The sequence below is a fragment of the Scyliorhinus torazame genome, chromosome 12 (genome assembly GCF_047496885.1).
Source record: "Scyliorhinus torazame isolate Kashiwa2021f chromosome 12, sScyTor2.1, whole genome shotgun sequence".
Taxonomy (NCBI): domain Eukaryota; kingdom Metazoa; phylum Chordata; class Chondrichthyes; order Carcharhiniformes; family Scyliorhinidae; genus Scyliorhinus; species Scyliorhinus torazame.
The window spans coordinates 38036290-38055701 of record NC_092718.1 but is presented as its reverse complement, the minus strand read 5'-3'; the positions used below and the strand labels follow the sequence as shown (position 1 = coordinate 38055701).

The window sequence follows — 19412 nt, the reverse complement described above, 5'->3', positions numbered from 1 at the left end:
CTTTAGCTATTATGTACAATGGGTCCCTAATTACGCAGACAAGGCTCGACCCCTGATCCAGTCCGCAACCTTCCCACTGTCGACGGAGGCCCGCCAGGCCATCAGCCGCATCAAAGCGGACATCGCAAAAGCCACGATGCGCGCCACCGACGAGTCCCTCCCCTTCCAGGTCGAGAGCGACGCGGCTGACGTAGCTCTGGCCGCCACCCTCAACCAAGCGGGCAGGCCCGTGGCTTTCTTCTCCCGCACTTTCCATGCTTCCGAAATTCGCCACTCCTCGGTCGAAAAGGAGGCCCAGGCCATAGTAGAAGCTGTGCGGCACTGGAGGCATTACCTGGGCGGCAGGAGATTCACTCTCCTCATGGACCAACAGTCGGTGGCCTTCATGTTCGATAATGCACAGCGGGGCAAGATTAAGAACGACAAGATCTTGCGGTGGAGGATAGAACTCTCCACCTGCAATTACGAGATCTTGTACTGCCCCGGGAAGCTGAACAAGCCTCCTGATGCCCTGTCCCGCGGCACTTGCGCCCCCGCGCAAGTGGACCGCCTCTGAGCCCTCCACGAGGACCACTGCCACCCGGGGGTCACCAGTTTCTTCCATTTCGTTAAGACCCGCAACCTCCCTACTCCATCGAGGAGGTCAGGACAGGCACCAGGGACTGCCAAATCTGCGCAGAGTGCACACCGCACTTCTACCGGCCAGAGAGAGCGCATCTGATAAAGGCTTCCCGTCCCTTTGAACGCCTCAGCATGGATTTCAAGGGACCCCTCCCCTCCACCGACTGCAACACGTATTTCCTGAACGTGATTGACGAATACTCCCGGTTCCCATTCGCCATCCCCTGCCCGGACATGACCACGGCCACCGTCATCAAGGCCCTCCAGGGTATTTTTACACTGTTCAGTTTCCCCGCCTACATACATAGTGATAGGGGGTCCTCCTTTATGAGCGACGAACTGCGTCAATTCCTGCTCAGCAAAGGCATCGCCTCCAGCAGGACGACCAGTTACAACCCCCGGGGAAACGGACAGGTAGAGAGGGAGAACGGAACGGTCTGGAAGACCGTCCTGCTGGCCCTTCGGTCCAGGAATCTCCCAGTCTCCTGCTGGCAAGAAGTCCTCCCAGTGGCCCTTCATTCCATTCGGTCGCTGCTCTGTACTACCACAAACCAGACACCTCACAAACGTCTCCTTGTCTTCCCCAGGAAGTCCTCCTCTGGGACCTCGCTCCCAACCTGGCTAGCGACACCCGGACCCGTCCTGATGCGGAAACATGTGAGGGCGCACAAGTTGGACCCGTTGGTCGAGAGGGTCCACCTGCTGCATGCCAACCCCCAGTACGCCTACGTAGCGTTCCCCAACGGCCGGCAAGACATGGTCTCCCTTTGGGACCTGGCGCCCGCCGGAGCCCCACGCGCACCCCCATCCCCACCCTCCCCGCAGCACCTGACCGGATGGTCAGTACTGCCGCCGCCCCTACTAAGCGCCGAACAGGCACTGACGCCCCCTACAGGCACCCCTCCCCCTGCACACTTTTCGCCCCAACAGCGCCGCCTAGGGGTGACGAAGCTGCCAGGGAGGAAGACACCACGTTCCCGGAGCCACAACCGCCGGGGCCTCCACCAGGATCATCGCCGAAGCACAGATGCTCCAGAAGGACGACCAGGCCCCCGATCATCTGATTGCTGCACCATAAAACAATAAAAACTTTCTCTATTACCCTCGACATCACGGTACCTGCAATACCTGGTCCTACCATGCAAAAGGCAACAGTAACACTGGCCATCACCCCGCTGGGTCCTTTTTAAACAGGGGGTGAATGTGGTAATACCAGGTATTGCAGTATTTGAGAGGTGGATGCCCATTGGCTAGACCTAGGAGTCTACCATTGGCTGACGCACATAGCTCCGCCCTGAGAGGCGGGGTATAAGAACCAATGCCGTCCAGCAGCCTTCACTTTCTGTATCAAAGCTGCTGGGTACAGTTCTAGCTGATTAAAACCGATTAGTATGACTCTCCTTGTCTCACGAGTAATTGATTGTGCATCACTCTCAAAAACAAATTGTCTAATCGCTTCTCGGCCTTTTGGCTAAGATCAAGTGTAGTAGCCTTTTGGCTCAGATCTGGTATGTCTCTCTTGTGGGACCATGAATTGGATTCAATTTGAATTTGAATTGTTTTTTGGAGCAGGCGAGGAGCTGGATTAGGGGTTCGCCCCTGTCCACACTCTGAGCCCTGGTTTTTGGAGCAGGCGAGGAGCTGGATTAGGGGTTCGCCCCTGACCCACACTCTGAGCTCTGGTTTTTTGGAGCAGGCGAGGAGCTGGATTAGGGGTTCGCCCCTGACCCACACTCTGAGCCCTGGTTTTGTAACTCAGAAAAAGCAATAATAAAAAAAAATTAAAAACATTGTCTATTATTTCAGGAGATGTTGGGCATTGCTGGCTTGGCCAACATTTGTTGCCGATCCTTAATTGGCCTTGAGTAGGTGGTGATTCACCACTACCTTGAACCGCTGTAAGTCCACGTGTTGTAGGAACACTCACAGTGCTGTTAAGGAGGGAATTCCAGGATTTTGACCCAGCAAAAGAGAAGGGACGGTGATATATTTCCAAGTCAGGGTGGTGAGTGACTTGGAGGGTAACTTGCAGGTGGTGGTGTTCCTATGTATTTGCTGTCCTTGACCTTCTAGGTCATAGAGGTCGTGAATTTGGAAGGTGCCATTGAAGGATCTTGGTGAATTGTTGCAGTGCATCTTTTAGATGGTACACACTGCTGCCACTGTGCATCAGTGGTGGAAGGGGTGTTGAATGTGGTGGATGGGGTGCCAGTCAAATGGGCTGCTTTGTCCTGGATGGTGTCAAGCTTCTTAATTATTGTTGGAGCTGCACTTATCCAGGCAAGTGGAGAGTATTCCATCACACGCCTGACTTGTGCCTTGTAGATGGTGGACAGGCTTTGGGGAGTCAGGAGTTGAGTTACTCACGATGGAGCTCCCAGCCTCTGACCTGCTCTTGCAGCCACAGTATTTATATGGCAGTTAAATTCCTTTTCAATGGTAAGTCCCAGGATATGGTATTGACAATGCCAGATTCAGCGATGGTGATGACATTGAATGTCAAGGGGAGATGATTAGATTATCTCCTGTTGTAGATGGTCATTGTCTGCCACTTGTGTGGTGTGAATGTAATTTGCCACTTGTCAGCCCAGTGCAAACAATTCAAAACTGCACTACCAAAAAAACTACTTGGTACGGAATATTTCCAAGTTACTAAGAAGCCAAATCAACAGACGTTAAAAAACCTCCAGATTCACTTGAAATACCGGCTTTAAAAAAATTGAAACATCTTGAAATGTTTGCGACACATAAACCAGAAATACTGGTTTTCTGAAGTCTAATGATTTAGCTGCCATTGGATGTCCTTCGTCAGTCCATTGTGATATTACAATAAAGCTAGCTCCTGTTACAGTGAGAGTCATTGTCTGCACCAGGTTCTGCATCAACCAGCACAGTGCACGATGTGTATTTTAGCCAGAGATCGGTGTGTGCAATTTCTATCCCTCTGCTTCTGCTCTCATACATGTAGGGACCCCAATCTGGAGTACCTCAAAAGTGGGGGAAAAAAGAACCACTGATGGAAATAAAATACTTTGATTTTCATCGGCCCTCTCGTGTCCACTCAACATGATGCAATGTTTCGCACCACCAAATTCTTTATAATCAAGTCACTGTTCTATAGGCAGACCTGACATGCAAATAACACACGGTGGAATTTAATCAAAATACAATAAGGTGCAGTTAGTCTACTTCTCTGTAATGTTGGTGAAAGGGTGAATGTTGCTCAGGCTGCCAGGAGAACTCTAACCTCTTCATCAAAAGTTGGGGGTGAAACTATTTCTGGTGTCCAGTGTGAAATGGGCAACAGCAAAATCAGAATCCTGTTTTTAAAATACATTTAGAGTACCCAATTAATTTTTCCCAATGAAGCGGCAATTTAGCTTGGCCAATTCACATCTTTGGGTTGTGGGGGTGAAATTCACGCAGGCACAGGGAAAATGTCCAAACTCCACACAGACAGTGATCCAGGGCAGGGATTCAAACCCAGGTCCTCAGCGCCGTAGTCCCAGTACTAGCCACTACGCCACCATGTTGCCCTCAGAATCCTGTTTTACATCATGCAAGACTTATCCATGGAGCATGGGGTGGGGGGAGGGTGTAAAACAACGTAATGGTTTTGCCTCTCCTGTTTCTTGTGAGCAGTTTTGGGCCCCGTATTTAAGGAAGGATGTGCTGCCTTGGAAAGGGTCCAGAGGAGGTTCACAAGAATGATCCCTGGAATGAAGAGCTTGCCATATGAGGAGTGGTTGAGGACTCTGGGTCTGTCCTCGTTGGAGTTTAGAAGGATGAGGGGTGATCTTATTGAAACTTACAGGATACTGAGATATAGTGGACGTGGAGAGGATGTTTCCACTAGTAGCAAAAACTATAACCCGAGACCACAGCCTCAGACTTAAAGCTGAGATGTGGAGGAATTTCTTTAGTCAGAGGGTGGTGAATCTGTGGAACTCTTTGCCGCTGAAGGCTGTGGAGGCCAAATCAAGGAGTGTCTTTAAGACAGAGATAGATAGATTCTTGATTAATTAGGGGATTGGGGCTATGGCGAGAAGGCAGGAGAATGGGGTGAGAAACGTATCAGCCATGATTGAATGGCAGAGCAGACTCGATGGGCTGAATGGCCTAATTCTGCTCCTCTGTCTTTATGGCCTAAGCTAGCAGATGAGGCAATTTACTTTGACATCTCAGTTATAACCTGCCCCGATTCTAATCCTTGGGGAATATGAGCTCCCCCAATGAGCAGGGGGTGGGGAGGGGGAGGCGTCACTCGTTAGCAGTGCAGTTGTATAAATAGAGCTGGCCAGTGTGGTAAGAGAGAGAGAGAGAACGAAAGAAAGAACAAAAGAAAGAACAAACTGCTGGTGCTGTGTACATATTGTTGTAAATAAAGGTGCTTTCTGTTTGACTCTACAAAAACCCGCGCTGGATTCTTCAAGGCCCTCACAAAACCTCCAACAATGTAGCAATCCTGCAGTATGGTACATGAAAGTCAGCAAACAATTAGCCAAATGAGGCCCTTAAATACTGGAGAGAGGTTTGAACGTACATGGTTCTGACTCAGAGGTGAAAGTGCAACCCACAGTGTCAAACTGACAGTGGGATCTGGACAAGTATTAATTTCAAAAACCACAAAGCATAAATGTTTACGGGAGCGATGCTCAGGATGTACCCACGTGCAAATTAGTTTGTATTCTCTTGTCTTTCTTTGTCATAACCAGACCAAATATTATTACCTTGGACCTAAATTAGATACTGCAGGAACAAATCCGGAGACGTGATAATGCAAGCCATGGAACCAATGCTGTGGTGAAAAGCCTTGAACTCCGTCATGTGAATGGCATTGGGGAGCTTCGGGGCAGGGTGGCCAGGTAAGAGTAGAGAAACAGGTTCCTTCGCTTACCGCGTCTGACTGCTTTCAGCAAACTATGCACCGATGTATTGTGTAATGAATCAGCAAGTGCCGCTGTCTTTTGTGAAGAGAAATCTGCTGGGTGTCATTGTTTTACATTCCTCACAATTATCACCAACTATTCATAACTCACGCCCACCACGCTGGTCATTTTGAAATGATTTGTACTTTACAAATCTTCACTTTCTTTTTGTCAGAACGTTCAAGGCAAATTATTAAGAAATTTGCAGAGCACAAGGTTAATTTCGAGCACTTTTGTCTCTCATTCTGATCCGTCCCCGTCCCCGTCCCCACCCCCCACCCACCCCCAGCTGTGGTTAACCCATTCCTGGACTCTACACTGAGCTGAGCCAGTGTCACTGACTGACTGATCCAACTGTCTGTGGTGGGCAGGTGATTACTCGCTCCTAACTCGATGACCCTGACTCAACGTGGGGGTGAGGGTTTAAGCAGGTAACCGCTCCCTGGCTTTCGACACATGCCGCTGAAGCTTGAAGCTGATACGTGGAGGACTGTGTGGCTTCTTGGGCCTTAAACCTTCCCTCAAACAAAAATGTCTGACTTCAGCTTAGAGATTCCATTCCTGGGACAGCTGAGAACAGGAACTCGCAATATAAGAAACTAGTCATAAACACACTATGGTATGTGTAGCGCACAAAGACTCCGTGAGACGAATAGAGTGAAGTCGATGAGGCTTTATTAAGCGTGTCTGTTCCCCAGCAGCTCGACAGTAAACTGGCCTGCGGGGGAAGACACCGGCTTCTTATACTTCGCCTTCAGGGCGGAGCTTGAGGTCAACGGCCAACCAGGACCCGGGATCTGTCAGCCAATGACATTAGGGCTTCCAGTCCCACATGACCCCCAATACATACTACCACAGTATTCTATTATTTTACCAAGGTATTGGCCGGGATTTTCTGGTGCCTGACGGCAGCAGTGAGTTTTGCGATCGGGCGGAGAATGTTGTGTTGGGCAAAAAACGGGATTGGTGCCCGGCGCCAATCCTGTTGCGATGCTCTGGTCCCCCACTGGCAGCGACACCGAGGTTCGGGCCCTGTGCTTGCGGCCCCATCCAAATCCACAATTTGCATCGATTTGACTACGACTAGCGGACTGAACACCGGAAGCTCCACCCCTGTGTAAAGCTCCACCACTTTCAGGTGGCAGTCACGTGGGTGTGAATTGGTGCATGTATTTACGAGCGGGGCGGGCGGTACGGGGGTGCAGTGGTTAGCACTGCTACCTCACGGCGCATGCACCCGGGTTTGATCCCAGCCCCGGGTCACTGCCCGGGTGGAGTTTGCACACTCTCCCCATGTCTGCGTGGGTCTCACCACCCACAACCCAAAGATGAGGGGGGGAGAAGATGACGTATGAGTGCAAGCTAGCTAGTAATATAACGGAAGATAGGAAGAGTTTTTTTTCAATATATAAAAGGTAAGAGAGAGGCAATAATAGACATTGGACCACTGGAAACTGTGGCTGGAGAAGTAATAATAGGAAACAAAGAAATGGCAGACGAACTGAATAGTTACTTTGCATCAGTCTTCACAGTGGAAGACACCAGTGGGATGCCAGAGCTCCAGGAGAACCAGGGGGCAGAGGTGAGTGCAGTGACCATTACTAAGGAGAAGGTTCTGGGGAAACTGAAAGGTCTGAAGGTGGATAAATCACCTGGACCGGATGGACTACACTCCAGGGTTCTAAAAGGCATTTTTTCGACATTTCCCGGTGTGGGAAGAAGACTGCAACATTCCCCTGACAGTGTATGGCTTGGACCAGGAGCGGGGCGACTAAAAAAGTGGTGGTGAACCCAAAGAAAGTGCGAGGGAAGAAGAGCAAGATGGCAGCGGACGGGGACCAGGCAGTGTGGATGCAGTGGGCGCAGGAGCAGCTGGAGGTTATCCAGCGCTGCTTCAGGGAGCTCAAAGCGGACCTGCTGGAGCTGATGAAGGCTTCTATTGATAAGCTGCTGGAGACCCAGAGGGCCCAGCGGGTGGCGATCCGCGAGGTCTGACAAAGAATCCCTGATAACGAGGACGAGATCGTGTGCCTAGCGGTAAAGGTGGAGGCGCACGAGGCGCTCCACAATAAATAGCAGGAATGGTTCGAGGAGATGGAGAACCGGTTGAGGCGGAAGAATCTGCGAATCCTGGGCCTCCCAGAGGGGCTGGAGGGGTCGGACGTGGGGCTTGAAGCTTGAAGGGACCCTGGAGCTTGAAGGGGCCCATGGAGTGCTGGCGAGGAGGCCCAAGGCTAACGCGCCGCCGCGGGTGGTGCTGGTGCGGTTTCATCGGTTCGCTGATCGGGAGTGCGTACTCAGGTGGGCCAAGAAAGAGAGGAGCAGCAAGTGGGAGAACTGGGCCTGTAAAAGGCGCTGGGCTGGAGGGGGCGGGGCCGGGCAGGTGGAAAGCGTGTTTTTTTTCCCCACGCTTGGGATGGAAGGGGGAGGCGGAGAGCCTGCTGGTGGGTAATGGAGGGGGAGGGGAAGTCCCACAATGGGAGGGGTCGGAGGACAGGCGGGAGTGGCTGGGGTCAGCAGGAGTCAGCTGACTTGCGGGAGTGCAATGGGGGGAGCAAAGCAGCTAGCTGGAGGGGTAGTGGGGGGGTCGGGGGGGGACCGGGTTGCTGCCGGTATGGTCAAGGGGGAGCTGGAGCGAGTATGGGGGTGTTGGGACGGGGGTCTGCCGCCGTGGGGAACGGGCCGGGCGTGGGTTGCGGGCGCGTGGCTGGCCGAGGAGGGGTTATGGCTAGTCGGCGGGGGAGGGGGGCGGGTAGCCCCCTGATCCAGCTGATAACCTGGAACGTAAGGGGACTGAACGGGCCTGTTAAGCGGGCCCGGGTGTTCGCGCACTTGAAGGGGCTGAAGGCGGATGTGGTCATGCTCCAGGAGACACACCTGAAGGTGGCAGACCAGGTAAGATTGAGGAAGGGGTGGGAAGGTCAGGTGTTTCATTCGGGGCTGGATGCCAAAAATCGGGGGGGTGGCGATCTTGGTGGGAAAGGGTGTCGTTTGAGGCATCGAGCATTGTGGCAGATAATGGCGGCAGGTATGTAATGGTAAGTGGTAAGTTGCAGGGAGAGAGGGTGGTGCTGGTCAACGTGTACGCCCCGAACTGGGACGATGCGGGGTTTATGCGGCGCATGTTGAGTTGGATGCCGGACTTGGAAGTGGGGGGCCTGATATTGGGGGGTGACTTTAACACGGTGTTGGATCCGGCACTGGATCGCTCCAGGTCTAGGACGGGTAGGAGGCCGGCGGCGGCTAAAGTGCTGAGGGGGTTTATGGACCAGATGGTAGGGGTGGACCCTTGGAGATTTGCAAGGCCGGGGTCTCGGGAATTTTCATTCTTCTCGCACGTTCATAAGGCCTATTCCCGGATCGACTTTTTGTTATGAGCAGGGCGCTGATAGCGAGAGTAGAGGATACCGAGTACTTGGCGATAACCATTTCGGATCACGCCCCGCATTGGGTAGACCTAGAGCTGGGGCAGGAGAGGGACCAGCGCCCGTTGTGGTGCTTGGAGGTGGGGCTGTTAGCGGACGAGGAGGTGAGCGAGTGGGCCCGAGGAAGCATAGAGAGATACCTGGAGGCCAACGATAACGGGGAGGTCCGAGTGGGGATGGTCTGGGAGGCGCTGAAGGCGGTGGTTAGGGGAGAGCTGATCTCCATTAGGGCCCACAAGGAGAGGAGAGAGCAGAGGGAGAGGGAGAGGCTGGTGGGGGAGATGATGAGGGTAGACAGGAGGTACGCGGAGGTGCCAGAGGAGGGACTGTTGAGGGAGAGGCGCAGCCTCCAGGCCGAATTCGACCTGTTGACCACCAGGAAAGCGGAGGCGCAGTGGAGGAAGGCCCAGGTGGCGGTTTATGAATATGGGGAAAAGGCAAGTCGGATGCTAGCTTCGGAAGCGGGATGCAGCTAGGGAGATCGGGGGAGTTAAGGACAGGGGAGGGAGTGTGGTGCGGTGTGGGGTTGGCATCAATGGGGTCTTCAGGGACTTTTATGAGGAACTGGAGGAGGGAGGGATGAGCCACTTTCTGGACCAATTGAGGTCTCCGAAGGTGGAGGAGGGACTGGTGGCCCCGATTGGGCTGGAGGAGCTGGCCAAAGGGATAGGGAACATGCAGGCGGGGAAGGCACCGGGGCCGGACGGTTTCCAGGTCGAATTCTACAAAAAATATGTGGACCTGTTGGGCCCATTGCTGGTTACGAACTTCAATGAGGCAAGGGAGGGGGGGGGGCGGGGCCTTGCCCCCAGGCACTGATCTCCTTGATCCTGAAGCGGGACAAGGATCCCCTGAAGTGTGGGTCTTCCAGGCCGATTTTGTTGCTAAATGTAGATGCTAAGGTGCTGGCAAAGTTCTTTGCCACGAGAATTGAGGATTGTGTGCTGCAGGTCATCCATGAAGACCAGACGGGGTTCGTGAAGGGGAGACAGTTGAACGCGAATGTGCGGAGGCTCCTGAACGTTATTATGATGCCGGCGAGGGAGGGGGAGGCGGAGACAGTGGTGGCGATGGACGCTGAGAAGTCCTTCGATAGGGTAGAGTGGGGGTACTTGTGGGAGGTGCTGAAGAGGTTCGGGTTTGGGGAGGGGTTTGTCAGGTGGGTTAGGCTGTTGTACGAGGCCCCGATGGCGAGTGTGGCCACGAACAAGAGGAGGTCTGAGTACTTTCGGTTGCATTGAGTGACGAGGCAGGGGTGTCCCCTGTTCCCCCTGCTCTTCGCACTGGCGATTGAACCCCTGGTTATGGCACTGAGGGAGTCGAGGAACTGGAGAGGGTTGGTGCGGGGTGGGGAGGAGCATAGGGTGTCGCTCTATGCGGATGACTTTCTGCTATATGTGGCGGACCCGGTGGGGGGAATGCCGGAGGTAATGAGGATCCTCAGGGAGTTCGGGGGTTTCTCAGGGTACAAGCTCAACATGAGGAAGAGCGAGTTGTTTGTGGTTCACCCAGGGGACCAGGAGAGGGGGGTTGGCGAGCTCCCACTAAAAAGGGTGGAGAGGAGCTTCAGGTATTTGGGGGTCCAGGTGGACAGGAGCTGGGGGGCCCTGCATAGACTTAATTTCACGAGGCTGGTGGAGCAAATGGAGGAGGAGTTTAAGAGGTGGGACGTGTTGCCACTGTCCCTGGCGGGTAGGGTGCAGTCAGTTAAGATGACGGTGCTCCCAAGGTTTCTGTTCCTGTTCCAGTGCCTCCCCATTCTTATCCCGAAGGCCTTCTTTAGGTGGGTCAACAGGAGGATAACAGGGTTTGTGTGGGCGTGAGGGACTCCGAGGGTGAGAAGGGTGTTCCTGGAGAGGAGTAGAGATGGGGGGGGGGGGGCTGGCGCTGCCCAACCTCTGTGGGTACTACTGGGCCGCCAATGCGGCGATGGTGCGCAAGTGGCTGATGGAGGGGGAGGGGGCTGCCTGGAAGAGGCTGGAGACGTTGTCTTGTGAGGGTACGAGTCTGGAGGCATTGGCAACGGCGCCGCTGCCGCTCCCTCCAATGAGGTATACCACGAGCCCGGTGGTGGCGGCTACCCTCAAAATCTGGGGGCAATGGAGGTGGCAAAGGGGGGAAGTGGAGTCTTCGGTTTGTCCCAGGGAAAATAGATGGAGGGTTTTCGGGGTGGCACAGGGCAGGGATAAGAAGGTTGGGGGACCTGTTTGTGGATGGGAAGTTCGTGAGCCTGGGTGAGCTGGAGGAGAAGTACGGGCTCCCCCCGGGAAACACCTTTCGGTATCTACAGGTAAGGGCGTTTGCCAGGCGGCAAGTGGTTGAATTCCCACTGCTGCTGCCATGCACGGTACAGGACAAGGTGCTCTCGGGGGTGTGGGTTGGAGAGGGGAAGATCTCGGCAACATACGAGGTGATGCAGGAGGAGGAGGAGGCCTCGGTGGAGGAGCTGAAAGGTAAGTGGGAGGAGGAGTTAGGGGAGGAGATCGAGGAAGGGATGTGGGCAGATGCCCTTGGGAGAGTGAACTCTTCCTCTTCGAGCGGGAGGCTCAGCCTCATACAGTTTAAGGTGCTGCACAGGGCACACATGACCGGGACAAGGATGAGCCGGTTTTTTGGGGGTGAGGACAGGTGTGTTAACTACTCAGGGAGCCCAGCAAACCACACCCATATGTTCTGGGCATGCCCAGCGCTGGAGGAATTTTGGAAGGGCGTAGCGAGGACGGTGTCGAGGGTGGTAGAATCCAGGGTCAAACCGGGCTGGGGGCTCACAATATTTGGGGTTGCAGAGGAGCCGGGAGTGCAGGAGGCGAAAGAGGCCGGTATTCTGGCCTTTGCGTCCCTGGTAGCCCAGCGGAGGATTCTTCTTCAGTGGAAGGATGCGAGGCCCCCAAGCGTGGAATCCTGGATCAACGATATGGCGGGGTTTATTAAATTGGAGGGGGTGAAATTTGCCTTAAGGGGATCGGTGCAAGGGTTTTTAAGGCGGTGGCAACCGTTCTTGGACTTGCTGGCAGAACGGTAGACAATGGTCAGCAGCAGCAGCAACCCGGGGGGAGGGGGGGTTCTATTTTATCTTTGTTTGTCTATACTGGGGGATCTGAGGGGGTGTGTATATTTGCTATGTTTGCGATGTGTTAATTCGGGGTGTTAATTTATTATTTATGTATAGGGGGGAGGGGGGTACGGGGTTGCTTTGTTTGGTTTTATACTTAATTCTACTGGGTTCCTTTTACATTTTGTTGTTGATATTTTGTGAAAACTTAAACAAAAATTATTTTCAAAAAAAAAAAAGAAGGGAGGGAGGCAGAAGACAGGAAATTATAGGCCGGTTAGCCTGACTTTGGTCATTGTTAAGATTTTAGTGTCCATTATTAAAGATGAGATTGCGGAGTACTTGGAAGTGCATGATAAAATAGGACTGAGTCAGCACGGCTACGTCAAGGGGAGGTCATGTCTGACAAATCTGTTAGAGTTCTTTGCGGAAGTAACAGGGAAGTTAGACAAAGAGAACCAGTGGACATGATTTGTTTAGATTTCCAGAAGGCCTTTGACAAGGTGCCGCATAGGAGACTGTTAAATACATTAAGAGCCTTTGCTGTTAAGGGTAAGATCCTGGCATGAATAGAGGATTGACTGACTGGCAGAAGGCAGAGAGTGGAGATAAAGGGGTCTTTTTCAGGATGGCAGTCGGTGACTAGTGGTGTACCTCAGGGGTCGGCGCTGGGACCACAACTTTTCACAATGTACATTAATGATCTGGAGGGAGGAACTTAAGGCACTGTTGCTAAGTTTGCAGATGACACAAAGATCTGTAGCGGGACAGGTAGTATTGAGGAAGCAGACGGCCTGCAGAAGTGGCAGATGGAATACAATGTGGAAAAGTGTGAGGTTATGCACTTTGGAAGGAGAAATGGAGGCATAGACTATTTTCTAAATGGGAAGATGCTTAGGAAATCTGAAGCACAAAGGGACTTGGGGGTCCTTAATCATGATTCTCTTAAGGTTAACTTGCAGGTTCAGTCGACAGTTAGGAATGCAAATGCAATGTTAGCATTCATGTCGAGAAGGCTAGAATACAAGACCAGGGATGTACTTCTGAGGCGATATAAGAATCTGGTCAGACCCCATTTGGAGTATTGTGAGCAGTTTTAGGCCCCGATCTAAGGTAGGATGTACTAGCCTTGGAAAGGGTCCAGAGGAGGCTCATAAGAATGATCCCTGGAATGAAGAGCTTGTGTGATGAACGGTTGAGGATTCTGGGGCTGTACTCGTTGGAGTTTAGAAGGATGAGGGGGGATTTTATTGAAACTTATAGGATACTGCAAAGTCTGGATAGAGTGGACGTGGAGAGGATGTTTCCACTTGTAGGAAAAACTAGAACCAGAGGACACAATCTCAGACTAAAGGGACAATCTTTTAAAACAGAAATGAGGAGGAATTTCTTCAGCCAGAGGGTGGTGAATCTGTGGAACTCTCTGCCACAGGAGGCTGTGGAGGCCAAATCACTGAGTGTCTTAAAGACAGAGATAAATAGATTTTTGATCAATAAGGGGATCAAGGGTTATGGGGAGAAGGCAGGAGAATGGGGATGAGAAAAATATCAGCCATGATTGAATGGTGGAGCAGACTCGATGGGCTGTGTGGCCTAATTCTGTCTTATGGTCCTGTGGTCTTATCTGCAGGTTCGGTGGATTGGCCACGCTAAATTGCCTCTTAATTGGAAAAAAATAATTGGGTATTCAAAATTTATAAAAAATAAAAATTTCTGAGTGGGACTGGGCACCATGGCTGTTGAGGGGGAGCAAGAAGGTAAGAAAACTCTCAAATATCTGCTGGGCTTGCTGGGGGTGTATGCCTGGACCTCAGGTAGTAGCGGAGAATGACTGGTGGCAAGTGCGTGGACTTGGGTTTCCCCCCTTGGGATGAAACTCTCATTGCATCATTATTTCCTTTAAACCCACCCCTTAACTGCAACTTACAGGCTCCTGGCTGATCACACCTATGTCCTGCGCCTCAGCCATGGGCAGCGCAGTGTGCCATAAGCCTTGGACATCCTGACACATGACCCTGATGTCTTGCCCCAGGCCTTCCACCATGGATGCCAATCTTGCAGCTTGGCCTGGGTGCCTGGCATTGTCAGCACCATCTCCTGTGCCTGAAGGTGGTTGGACTCCTCCAGCTATACTTCTAGACACTGGAAAGTTGCTGACACCTCCTCTTGTAAGTTCTGGCTCTGCATTTGCACCAGTGATGGGATCATATTTGTCAGAAGCGTGACATGTGTCTGGACGACATCTTTCCCCTGGAATCGTGCAGCCCTCCAACCGGCTGCTGCCTTGGAGTCCCTGCCACCACCTGATGTGCTGCAGCATGTGCGTGGTGCTCATCAAAGGGCAATTCAGGAGTCCGATCGTTAACATTACCCACTGAGGTGATAGTCTCTACAATGGTGGATGGTGCAGGTGAAAGCAGTGGCACGTTGACGGTGTCTTCCCGAGACGGTGGCCTGGCCCGCGATCGGGGCCCACCGATCCGCGGGCGGGCCTGTGCCGTGGGGGCACTCTTTTCCTTCCGCCTTCGCCATGGTCTCCACTATGGCGGAGGCGGAAGAGACCCCCTCCACTGCGCAAGCACGGGGATGCCGTGAGCGGCCGCTGACGCTCCCGCGCATGCGCCGCACGGCAAAGTCAGTTTCGTGCCAGCTGGCGGGGCACTAAGGCCTTTCCCGCCAGTTGGCGGGGCGGAAATCAGTCCGGCGCGGGCCTAGCCCCTCAAGGTTAGGGCTCGGCCCCCCAAGATGCGGAGGATTCCGCACCTTTGGGGCGGCGCGATGCCGGACAGATTTGCGCCGTTTCTGGTGCCGGTCAGCGGACATCGCGCCGATTGCGGAGAATCCCGCCCAATGTTTTTGTTTAGATCCTTGAGGTCAATGCAGATGCGTAGGTCCCCCGAAGACTTCTTTACGCACACCATCGAGCTGACCCAGTCGGTTGGTTCAGTGACCTTGGAGATGATACCTTTTTGTTGTAGACTGTGAGCTCTGCCTTCAGGCGTTCTCTCAGTGGAAGAGGGACACATCGCGGTGCGTGGACCACTGGCTTGGCATCAGGCCGCAGTAGAATCTTGTACTCGTACGGCAGCGTGCCCATCCCGCTAAATACATCTGGGTACTGGGTTAGGATGTTGTCAATGCTGGCCTGAAGATCCGAATGGGACAGCGTGTGGTGTAGACCCTTTGAATGAGGTTCAGTTGCTTGCAGGCTTGCGCACCTAGCAGGGACGCCCTGTCTGGTTGAACAATCTCGAAGCGTAAGCTTGCCTGTGTGTGTCGGCTGGACACCTGCAGATGGCAGGACCCCAGTGCCTTGATTTCGTTTCCATAGTAGTCCAGGAGTTTGCAGGTAGCTGGAAGGATTGTGGGGGGCTCTTTGATTCTCTTGAAGTCCACCTGTGAAATCAGGTTGGCGGAGGCACCTGTATCCAGTTTGAACTGGATGGGGCAGTGATTGACCTTCATCACTGCTCGCCATTCGTCCTCGTAATCCACGGCCAGGATTGATTGGACTTGCGATGTGTCCGGTGTGGCGTAATCGCACTTCGTAATAATGCCTACTCGGTAAGTGTTGTCCAGATATTCATTATCTGGATCCGTCGCGCTGCCTGGATCAGAGTCATACATTCGGTGTTGCACACCTCTAATGTGCCGCTGTCGGAATTGGGAGCGCTGGCTCCTGACTGGTGGTGCAGATCTGCACAGGGCTGCACAGTGGTTTCGTTTCCCACAGTTTAAACAGCGTTTGCCTCTTGCAGGGCAGTTTTTAAAAAAATGGTCGAGGCCGCAGTTCGCACACGTCATGACGTTGGTGTCATGACGCTCAGTGCGTCGTTGTGCATGTGCGGTGTGGTTCTCGGACGTCTGCACCTGCGCAGTGCGGTTTTCGGCCGCTTCGTGTTCCCGATCGCATTGTACATGCGTCGGGCCCCGGGAAGAGCGCGCGAAATGGCCGCTTTCGTCACTGTGGAGGCGCTGCATCCGGGAGATGGCCTGAACACTCTCCACCTCGTGGGAGGCTTGTTTTTCACTTTCTGCCGTTTTTTACTATGAATAGCGATTTTTAGAGTGCTCATGCACAGTACACGTTTCAATCGCGACTGGCAGGGTCATGTGCTTGATTTTCAACAATTGCTCTTGCAGAGGATCAGAGTGGACTCCAAAAACGATTTGGTCTCTGATCATGGAGTCAGTGATATCACCGAAGTTGCAGGATTGCGCTAGCAGTCCAAGGTTAGTTAGAAAGGAGGTGAAGGATTCGTCTTTACCTTGCATCCTCTGCTTGAAGATGTAGTGCTCGAAGATTTCGTTGGTGTGCATCTCGCAGTGGCTGTCGAATTTGTCCAGGATGGTTTGGTTCTTCGTTTTGTCCTGCCCTTCGGAAAAGTGAAAGGAGTTGAAGATCTCTATCGCATGGTCACCTGCAGTGGTGAGTAGAAGAGCTATCTTCTGCGCATCGGTCGCACCATTGAGGTTGGATGCTTCCACGTATAGTTGAAATTTCTGCTTGAATGAATGCCAGTTGGCGCTAAGACTGCCGGTGGTCCTGAGCTGATGAGGAGCCTGAACCTTGTCCATTGTGCCTGTATGCAGTAGCTGGTCGTCACGGATCTTGCTGAGTTGAACTAAATAGATTGAACAGTCACTCCTGGTATCATGTTGTATTATGCTGCTTCGGATAACACAGGCTGCTACTTGATGCAGTCTTAACTAAAGGATGCTCCAGACTCTGAAGTGAGTTCAACGTGTTTATTGAACTATTAACACAGTTCTCAAATGAGTTTGACTCTCTGCTAATCTAACTGTAGTAACTCAGTCTAACTGTACCAGCTTGCTCTAAGCCACGTGCTGGGTGTGATGCTGCTGATCAACCCTGTCTAACTCTCTAGATGTCTGTCTGTGGAAAGAGGCAGGGTGTGAGTGCCTCATCCCTTTTATAGTGTTTATGTCATGCCCCCTTGTGGTGATGCCACCTCTGAGTGTCCTGACTGCCCATTGGTTGTGTCCTTTTCTGAGTGTTCATGGTTGCATGTTTGCATATCATGACGCCGACCTCTATCATAGCCTCTCCTAGACATCGCCCGCAAGTTACAGGGTCGTCTTCTCAGAGGGGGTTTGGGACCAAATGTCTGGGATTCCCCTCCCATCTCTGGCACTCATGCCAATTTTGGGCCACCTTATGGGCCACCTGAACCTTGCGGACATAGTGAGTTGTTGGGAGGTGAGTTATACGGGGGGGGGGGGGGGGGTCTGTAGCTGCTGGCATGTGCGTGCAAAGCTCCTGGCCAAAGAGGGCAATCCATGTGTTCGAATTTGGTGGAGGGTGGGTTGTAAGGGAGATGCAGGCAGATGGGCTGTTGTTGGCCTCTAGGATTGCACTGGCCATTTGCATGACCTGAATTTTAACTGCATGGTGCTCCCAGCGGGAGCGTGAATTCCCCACGATTCATTTCAGGCAGGAGAACTTAGGGCTGGATTCACCGTTTCTGAAACCAAGTGTTGACACCAGCAGAGGATGCGTGGAGTTTTACAACAGAAAAATCGGTGCAATACCTGCACCGATCCAGCAACTTTTAATGGGCTAGCACCCACGTGGAAGACAATCAATTCCACGAAAAGCGATGCCGGATTCGTCGTGTCCGTGATTTGCACTCATGAGGCTCACACGCCGCAGCCGCACTAAACTCGTCCTTTCCCCCACCCCACACACCGTCCCAGCCAACAGGATGGCTGGAAGAAGAGCAGTGCCACGGATCTGGGACGCTGAGCTGGAGACCCTCCTGGACGTGGTGGAGGAGAGACGGATGGCCCTGCAACAGCCCAGGAGGAAGGCCGGCAGGCGCCGCCATTAGCTACTCCTGGGCGCAGGTGGCAGAGGTGGTCAGCGGCGTGGGCAACGTCGCCCAGACTGGCATGCAGTGCCGGAAGCAACTCCACGACCTTCTCAGGACTGCCAGGGCGAGTTGGCTGCTTGGTGCCGCTGGCATTAACTCCCCACCCCAGCCAGCACGGCCAGTGTCTCTGGCCCAGCAGCCCCCAGTCACTCCACTCCATGTCCTACCTCTTCTCCCTCTCTCTCAGCAGCCACGACGCCAGCTTCACGGTTTTGGAGACCACATGTGAACCGCGCCGTTGGGAACTCGGGCCATCGGAGGCGGTGAATCGCGTAGGCCCCAGAGAATAGAGGATCAGGCCCGCTAATGATGTGCCAACGGTGTTTAAATGGCGAAGCATTTACGCCATTTGTGGGGTGCCGGAGGATCCTGATTTGGCGTCAAACCGGCGCCTACCCGCAATTTTGGCATCGAAGGCTATTCTCCGTCCAATCACGTTTCGCAAATTTGCCGTTGGCCAACGGTGAATCCCGCCCATAGTCTCCCAAATGGAGAATCCTGGCCATTGTTTTTAATTCCCATCTCTGCAAGATGGGGAGAATTTGGGGTGAATTGGCAAATCTCCTCAGTCTCATCTTAACCTTCCATGGCAACATGCAGTGTGCTGTGCAATGTTAAGGCGCCGCGTCTGACATCTTCAGAGTGAGGAATGGACTTGATGAAGAGCGGACTAGGATACAGGGCTATGTTCTAGCGCACACTCTGTTTGGCATCTTCTTCTGCATGCTCCTGACCATTGCCTTCCCTGCAGGTATGGAAGGAGTTCACTCCCGCACTAGGTCAGGCAGGAAGCCGTACAATTTATCAAAACTGAAAGTGAAATCAAAAACACATTACGTCCTGGTCAGAGAACTCCTCTCGGCTGAATACGCTGTGCTGGCAACCCATATGGAAACTCGGCTACAAAGAATCATGAACTGTCTCTCACATATCTGCAATTTGTTCTTCCTAACCATTAGCGCCAAGAAAACTGTGCTCATGGGACAAGGTTCTGCACCTCCGTATCAGGTCACAATAAAGAACGCCCCACTGGAAGTGGTTGGTAAATTCTGTTACCTTGGCTCCACAGTACAGACAATGTGTCCGTCGATGTAGAACTTGCTACACACACAGAAAGCAGGTACCACCTCTGGCTGACTCGCAATACACGCATGGCGTAAAATCAAGCTGGCCCTTCGGACCAAACTGATGGTTTATAAGGCCTGTGTTCTCAGCACTTTGTGCTATGGCTAAGAAACAGGGATGACCCGTAGCTGTCACGAAAAGTAGCTCAACGATTTTCATCTTCCGTATCTGGGGTGCATTATGGGTATCTCCTGGAAGGACAAAATCACGAACGAGACAGTCCTCTCAAAGGCTGGGTTCCCAGGTTTGTTAGCACTCCTCGAACAGAGGCAGCTTTGTTGGCTCGGGCCTGTCCCCAGGATGGAAGACCGTTGCATACCCAAAGTCTTTCTGTCTGGGTGAGGCAGTCAGAGCCAAATGACCAGCG

General features: G+C 52.8%; 1 protein-coding gene and 1 pseudogene across 1 annotated transcript in view; both read left to right on the top strand.

The window, feature by feature from the left end:
* The window catches only part of LOC140387323 (protein FAM81A-like), a 65239-nt gene that overhangs the window by 25739 nt on the left and 20088 nt on the right, over positions 1–19412 (top strand). The window contains 1 exon segment of the mRNA XM_072470251.1: positions 5368–5486. Coding sequence (XP_072326352.1) covers positions 5368–5486 — 119 coding nt within the window.
* Positions 2073–2284, top strand: LOC140387562 (U2 spliceosomal RNA; annotated as a pseudogene).